This window comes from Lolium rigidum, chromosome 3 (assembly GCF_022539505.1).
Source record: "Lolium rigidum isolate FL_2022 chromosome 3, APGP_CSIRO_Lrig_0.1, whole genome shotgun sequence".
Classification (NCBI taxonomy): Eukaryota; Viridiplantae; Streptophyta; class Magnoliopsida; order Poales; family Poaceae; genus Lolium; species Lolium rigidum.
In genome coordinates this window covers 322282142-322289049 of record NC_061510.1, presented here as the reverse complement: position 1 = coordinate 322289049, position 6908 = coordinate 322282142, and the positions used below count along the sequence as shown (strand labels likewise).

Here is a 6908-nt window from a genome sequence, read left to right as displayed (position 1 = left end):
CTACATAAATTTCTCTAAACCAATTGACCTACTACATCAATTATTCATTACTGGATAGTGTTTTTTTATAGATCTTCTTTAATGTTGACCTACCCCTATTTTGAAAAAAAATATTAGGGTATTTACTTAAATACCCATGAACTGAAGTGGGCCTGACCCTAAGCTTCCACCTGCTTCAAACCCTATATAAACCTCACCCACACAACATCAAAGTACGACACTACTCATCCATAGTACAACCGTACAAGTGCAGAATCACAAGTAGCTAGCTCCTCACTAAAGTCAACAGGATCGGAGAAAGCTGCTCAAAATAAGCTAACTCCTCCCGAGTTCTCAACAAGGCCGTCAAGACCGCACCAAGATCGAGCAATGTCGTCGTCGTCGCAGGCCCTAGCTCTCGTCTCGTTCACCCTCCTTCTCATCTTCTCCACTCCCCTCCTCGCCGATGCACAACAGTCACCGGCGGCGTCCGACGAGTGCGCCGACCCTTCGTTGGACAGCGCCTGCCACAACGTCCCCAAGGCGCTGCGCCTGAAGCTGATCGCCATCCCGACCATCCTCATCTCCAGCGTGATCGGCGTGTGCCTGCCGCTCTTCGCACGGTCGGTGCCGGCGCTCCAACCAGACCGCAGCCTCTTCTCCGTCGTCAAGGCCTTCGCGTCGGGCGTCATCCTCGCCACCGGGTACATGCACGTGCTGCCGGACTCGTTCAACAACCTCAACTCGCCCTGCCTCCCGAAGAAGCCGTGGGGGGACTTCCCCTTCACCGCCTTCGTCGCCATGCTCGCCGCCGTCTTCACGCTCATGGTCGACTCGCTCATGCTCACTTTCTACAACCGGAAGAAGGGCGGCGCCGGCCCCAGCACTGCTGTGGTCGCCGACCACGAGAGCCCGGAGCAAGGAGCACACTGGCACAGCCACGGCCACGGTCATGGCCATGGAATGGCGGTAGCCAAGCCCGACGACGCCGAGGCTGGCCAGATGCAGCTACGCCGGAACCGCGTCGTCGTTCAGGTAATCTTGTGTTGCACTTTGCACATAATTTTACTGTATATTTTTTTTCTTGCTGTCACTGATCTCAATGAACTCGTACTTCTATCATATTTCCAACTATTCCAAGTCAGCCATAGGTGTAGTAATCTGTAAATCCGTACCCGAAAGATATACTGATAAAAGCCTGCAACTCGCCAAGGAGTACTCCTAGTTAATTAACCTTCTTGTTTCGAGTACGTACACAAATATGAAGAAGAAAAAAAGGATAGCGATTGAGGCTTCCAAATTATGTCTTTCAAGTGTCTTGGAGATCGTTAAAGGATAGCGACTATAGATCTTGAAAGTGTCTTGGAGATTGGTTAAACAGTTGACCATGTATCTAGCTATGTTACACTCCTACAATACATGGGCCACGATATATATATATACTAGTCAGATGCCAATTGGGTGCCGTACGTACAAAGTACCCTAAAAAAACTTAAGATCTTCAGGGGGCAATCGAGGGAGATGCCCGCCAATAGACTCCAAATGGCCCCTCGTTGACTCTGTCTCACATGAAAACGATGCACACATGGATTAGCATATCTTTCTCACTTACTCCGAGAATTTTTCGTCCAAATGTTTTCACTGCTGTAAAGTGAAAAACGACCAAGCTAATGCCGCATTTGGTTGTCGCGACTTGAAATCGACAGCTGAAATAAGCCAAACATGGTGGCATAAAGTGAAAAACGACCAAGCTAATCCCCCATTTGTCTACATGACAGCTTAGCATATGTCGACGCCAGGATAAGTTTAGTTATTAGCCCAATTAAGTAGGAGGTACTATACATGTCTGACTTTAGTTTTCCATAATAAATCAAACTTAGCAATCATGATCCACGCAAAGCTGACTTTTTCCCTCAGTATTGGCTACTAATTGAGGCTTCCAACAGATAGATTAAGTTAATGACTTTTTTCCTCATTAAGTTTTATAAACAAAATTGTGCATTCTGACTACAAGCTAGTATGAAATTCGTCAAGTACAATCGTGAAAGTAAAGTCAGCACTTTAACCTTTCTTTCTGAAGCAATCACGCTAACCAGCATAAACGCAGCAGGAGATTCTGCTCTGCTAGCTGTTGCCTTCGAATTTAAAACCGTACCATTGCACGTCTAGTTTCTGTTTCAATGATGCACACATGCTTAATTAATTTCTCTGCCGAGTGCAGGTTCTCGAGATGGGCATCGTGGTGCACTCGGTGGTGATCGGGCTGGGTATGGGGGCATCGCAGAGCGTGTGCACCATCCGGCCGCTGGTGGCGGCCATGTGCTTCCACCAGATGTTCGAGGGCATGGGCCTCGGCGGCTGCATCCTCCAGGCGGAGTATGGCATGAAGATGAAGGCTGGCCTCGTCTTCTTCTTCTCCACCACCACGCCCTTCGGGATCGCGCTCGGCCTGGCGCTCACCAAGGTCTACAAGGACAACAGCCCCACCGCGCTCATCGTCGTCGGCCTGCTCAACGCCGCCTCGGCCGGGCTGCTGCACTACATGGCGCTCGTGGAGCTCCTCGCCGCCGACTTCATGGGGCCCAAGCTGCAGGCAAGCGTCAGGCTCCAGCTCATCTGCCTCACCGCCGTCCTCCTCGGCGCCGGCGGCATGTCCGTCATGGCCAAGTGGGCGTGACCGTGCGACGGCTCTCCCGCGCGTGGCGTGGCCACGCCCTGTATGCTCTACGTGTAGTATGCAACTATGCATTGCCGCCCTAGACTAGTAATTAAGCTCGCGTGATGGATCACCCTCAGCCAGCAGGTCACGTTGTAAACTTGTAATCTTTGTACTTGTCGTACACGTCTAATGGACAAGAAATGCTATGTGTAAAAACTGACGATACTTTGCTCATGTTTACTCGCTGTCCACATGTCATATTTGGGAATAGGTCTGGGTCGCTAGATTTGACACCGAGGGGGCTCCGGCGAGCCTGATCCACCGATCCATCACAAGTTTAGTTTCCGTTAATTTTTGCGTGTTTTTTACATGCTTCAAACTCATGCACGTTTTGATGCGAAGACATGAGGAAGATGCTGCACTGATTTTGGGTGTGTGCTGTAATTCTTCTTGCAATGCTGGAAATGTTTTCATTAACAAATCTAAATATTGTCCCTCACATGATGATGCAAGCGTGTTGACTTTTATCTTGGAGTTTTGCTGTGGCTGATGGAGATTTGCTGCATACTCTCTTACTTTTGGCTCCATATGTTCTTCAAAATGTTGTCGTGATTTTTGCAACATTTTTATTCCAATGTGAAATAAAATGTTGCAATGATGCTACAATAGCACCCAAATATTGAGTGAGGGTATGCTCCAATAATCGGATGGATGATATCTGACTCGTTCTAGTGACATCCAATGATGGAGTAGGTGGAAGATGGAATTCCCGAATACCCGGAGCACGCTCATCATTACGCTAGACGCCCAAGCAATGTAAACCATAGTTTACTCGAGTAATACGTCAAATTAATCCCCTGCAGGTCGTAGAGGAGAGAATGGTGTGAGTACCTGCCCTCGCCATAGTACGATGCATGCAAGTTTCTCAAAAAGTCAGATGAACTCAATTTTGACAAATTTATTGATAAAATTATCTTTAACCATAGTACCAAATGTATACCACCAAAAAAAAAAATACATTATCGTGAATGTAATGATATTGATTTAGCATTCTAGGTATTGACTTGGTCAAATTTTATATCGTTTGGTTCTTATTATTTTGGCAAGTGCAAAGTACGTTTTGTATGGTAGCAGCACCTAGTAGACACGAGGAAAAATAAAGAAGGAATAAAAGCGAATAGGGGTAGGGTGTGCGTGTGTGTATCCATAGGGGTGAGTGTGTACGTGTGTATGTGAGCGTCTGCGTTTGTACTGTGTTTCTCAAAAAAAAATCGAAACTTGACATTGTATTGAGTAGGCAATAATAGTCGAAGAAAAGAATTCGTGTTCTTTTTAGAATCTGGGGAAAAAAAAGTTGACGTAGTAATCAGTTGGAACTTCCTTCACTGGGCTCCAGACCGCAGGTTGGGCCAAGAATCGTCGGCGTGCAATCGGCGCAGACGGTTTCTTTAGGGGAGCTCCTCGCCACCGATCTGGTCGGTGGCTGTTCGGCACCGCACACCCTCCCACGATCCAGGTAATTTAGTGGGCCGCGGCCCATTACGTCAGGTGAGTTTCTTTTTCCTTTTTCTTCCTTCTTTTCTGTTTTTTCTTTTCTGTTTATATTTTCGTTTTTTAAAATCTAACTGTTTTAAAAACTTTTTTGAGAAAATGTTTTTCATAAAATTTGAACAGTTTTCTGAAACCAAAACAGTTTTTAAATTTGAACATTTTTTCGATTTGAATATTTTTCAAAATTTGAAATTTGAATAATTTTTTAACTCGAACAATTTTCAAAATTGAACGTTTTTAAATTATGAACAAATTTCGAATGAACGCTTTTTCTATTTGAACAATTTTCATATTTGAACAATTTTCAAATTTTCAAACTTGAACGGTTTTCGAATTTGAACGGTTTTTAGATTTGAACGGTTTTCAAATTTGAACAATTTTGAATTTAAACATTTTCTCAATTTAAACAATTTTTAAAAATAAAAAATTTCGAATCTAAAAAAATACAAACAAAACCGAAACCAGAAAAAAGAAAAAAGAAAAGAAAACAGAAAAAAGAAACCAGAAAAGAAAAAAGAAAAAACGAACTGTTACAGGCCAAATAGCCACAAATGGGCCTGGCCCATACCCGACCAGGGGGTGTGCGGTGGCCGGTAACCACCGACCTGGTCGGTGTATAGGTTTTGCCTTCTTTAGGCCCCTCGATCGGTCAGATGTTGGCGGGCTGGACAAAGCGGCTCTCGCAATTTCGTTGGCCCTCCTGAGAATCAAACAGCTCATCGTTTGTTGTGAAATGCACCGCGTACTGTCGTAGCGCAAGCCAAATACTATAGTACGTATTTCGTGCCTGATAAATTAGGCAAAGAAGGCCATACCACTACACTAGACGTCTACACGTGATGTAGCGAGAGCATCTCTAGTGGCGTCCGTCGCGTTTGCGGATGTGTTTTGTTCGTGTCGTATTTGGGGATGTCGCTTTCCAGCCGCGTCCCCAAACTCATCCCCAAAATTTAAAAATTAATTTTAATAGATAGAAGAAAACTCTTTACAAATATTCAAATCGGTGCAACATAAACAAATTACATATAAAAACTTTGAAAAAACATAATCAAATTACATATAAATTATTTTCAACTACTTCTTCTTCTTTGATGATGGCCCCGCCTCGTTGTCCTCATCATGGTGGCGCTTCCTGCTCGTCACCTCTTCCGAAGAGGCGGTGTCGGTCGACGCGTCGGAGAAACTTGTGTCCTCCTCATCATCGCCGGTGCTCATCAGCTGCGCCTTGGCCTTCGCTTTCGCATCCGCCTTCGCCTTCGCACGGGCCGCCGCCGTCGTCGCCTCCTCAGACCCTTCCTCCTCCGCCTCCGCCTCCTCCTCCACGCCCTGCCATTCATCCGCGCTGTCCAGTGGCGGCGGGGAATCATCGCCGCTGCTGGGTGTCCGGACTCTATCCCACCAATGACGCCATCCTGCAGGTTTGCCCTCGCTGGAGGTGTCAGATGGAAGATCAGAGATGTAGCTCATCGTGAGGAGAAGCTTGGATGAATGACGGCCGATTGAAGATCCGAAAGCGCCTACGTACGGGTCTTATTGAGCGCGGATGAACGGCGGCGCAGAAGTCGAAAAGAGCGGCGGTTGCTCTTCCGAGGAGTTTGCGCTCCATTCGGTGGTTGGCGCGTCGGTCGACGCGGTTGCCAATGCGACGGTTTCCCTTCCCGGCAACTGCACCGTCGCTACGTAGGCGGCGGTTGAGCGTCCGAGCCGCTGACACGTCAGGCCCGCGCCTACTCGCATCTCATTTCGTTGTGTCCGGCGTGCCCGAATCGTTCACTGTGTAGTGGGGACGGGCTCGGGACGTGTCGTTGCCTATTCGATGGTACCTCGGAGGAGGGATCCTCACGAGGGGGAGAAGAAGTGGGGGCCATAGGGCGGAGTGCACACGGGACGGTGGTACGCGATTTACCCAGCTTCGGAACACCTGCACGAGGACAGGACCTACTGCTGCTTGTCTGGAATTATCTGGGCGCTTTCGCGTTGTTACAATGGTTGTGGTTGTGCCTCTAGGGCTCCCGGGATCCGGCTTATAAAGGCGCACAGATCTAGGGTTTACATGGAGAGTCCTAGCCCGATTACAGATTGCCTAACTACGGTACAATGTCTTGCCGTGTACGTCAAGGATCCGCCTTCCTTATACGTCGTACTGGATCCGGGTTCCTCATGGGCCTCCTCGAATCCGGGTTCCTCCTAAGGTCGGTGCAGATCCGGCTAACTGATCCTGGGCCGGACTTCAACCTTCATGATCAACAGCAACTGGGCCGCCCGATGGGCCACATGCCACATCACCGTCTATGGGCCACCCGGGCTTGCCGGATCTAGGCACTGTCGATGGTACACCCATGAAGTATACCCACAACAGTAGCCCCCAGAGTTCTCCGAGTTTCACCTTCAGTTTCCGGCTTGCTAGCACCTTATGGTCTCCGGCAATGTTGGTAATGCGGAGAAACTTGAAGAACTCCAACTTCACATTTTCTTCTTTCCCAACTTTTAGTCGGAAAATCCCCTCATCCTGCGGGACTTCATCCATCGACAGCACACAGCAAGTCTCCGGGTTACTCCCCTGCAGCAGACAAGGATCCGAGTATCTTCGCGCTGCAACCCGGAACCTTAAAAGGTTCAAACGGTTCCGCCAATTCTGGCGCCATTTCCGCGCGATTTGAGCGGTAACTTATCCTTAGCCATTTTTACCGTTTAGGGTTTCGACACGTGTCACGCATCC

The 6908-nt window shown here is 47.9% G+C and overlaps 1 protein-coding gene across 1 annotated transcript; it reads left to right on the top strand.

Annotated features, from left to right (window-relative positions):
* Nucleotides 1-369: 369 nt before the first annotated feature.
* On the top strand, nucleotides 370-2656 carry LOC124696971 (fe(2+) transport protein 1-like). Its single transcript, XM_047229626.1, has 2 exons — nucleotides 370-1014; nucleotides 2201-2656. The coding sequence occupies exons 1-2, from the start codon at nucleotides 370-372 to the stop codon at nucleotides 2654-2656; spliced, it is 1101 nt and encodes a 366-aa protein (XP_047085582.1).
* Nucleotides 2657-6908: the final 4252 nt, after the last annotated feature.

What these genes read in the sequence shown, in the direction of transcription:
- LOC124696971 (XM_047229626.1), top strand. Translation starts at nt 370, where the DNA reads ATGTCGTCGTCGTCGCAGGCCCTAGCTCTCGTCTCGTTCACCCTCCTT. An exon ending in GGAACCGCGTCGTCGTTCAG is followed by an intron (nt 1,015 to 2,200) that starts GTAATCTTGTGT and finishes TGCCGAGTGCAG; the next exon opens with GTTCTCGAGATGGGCATCGT.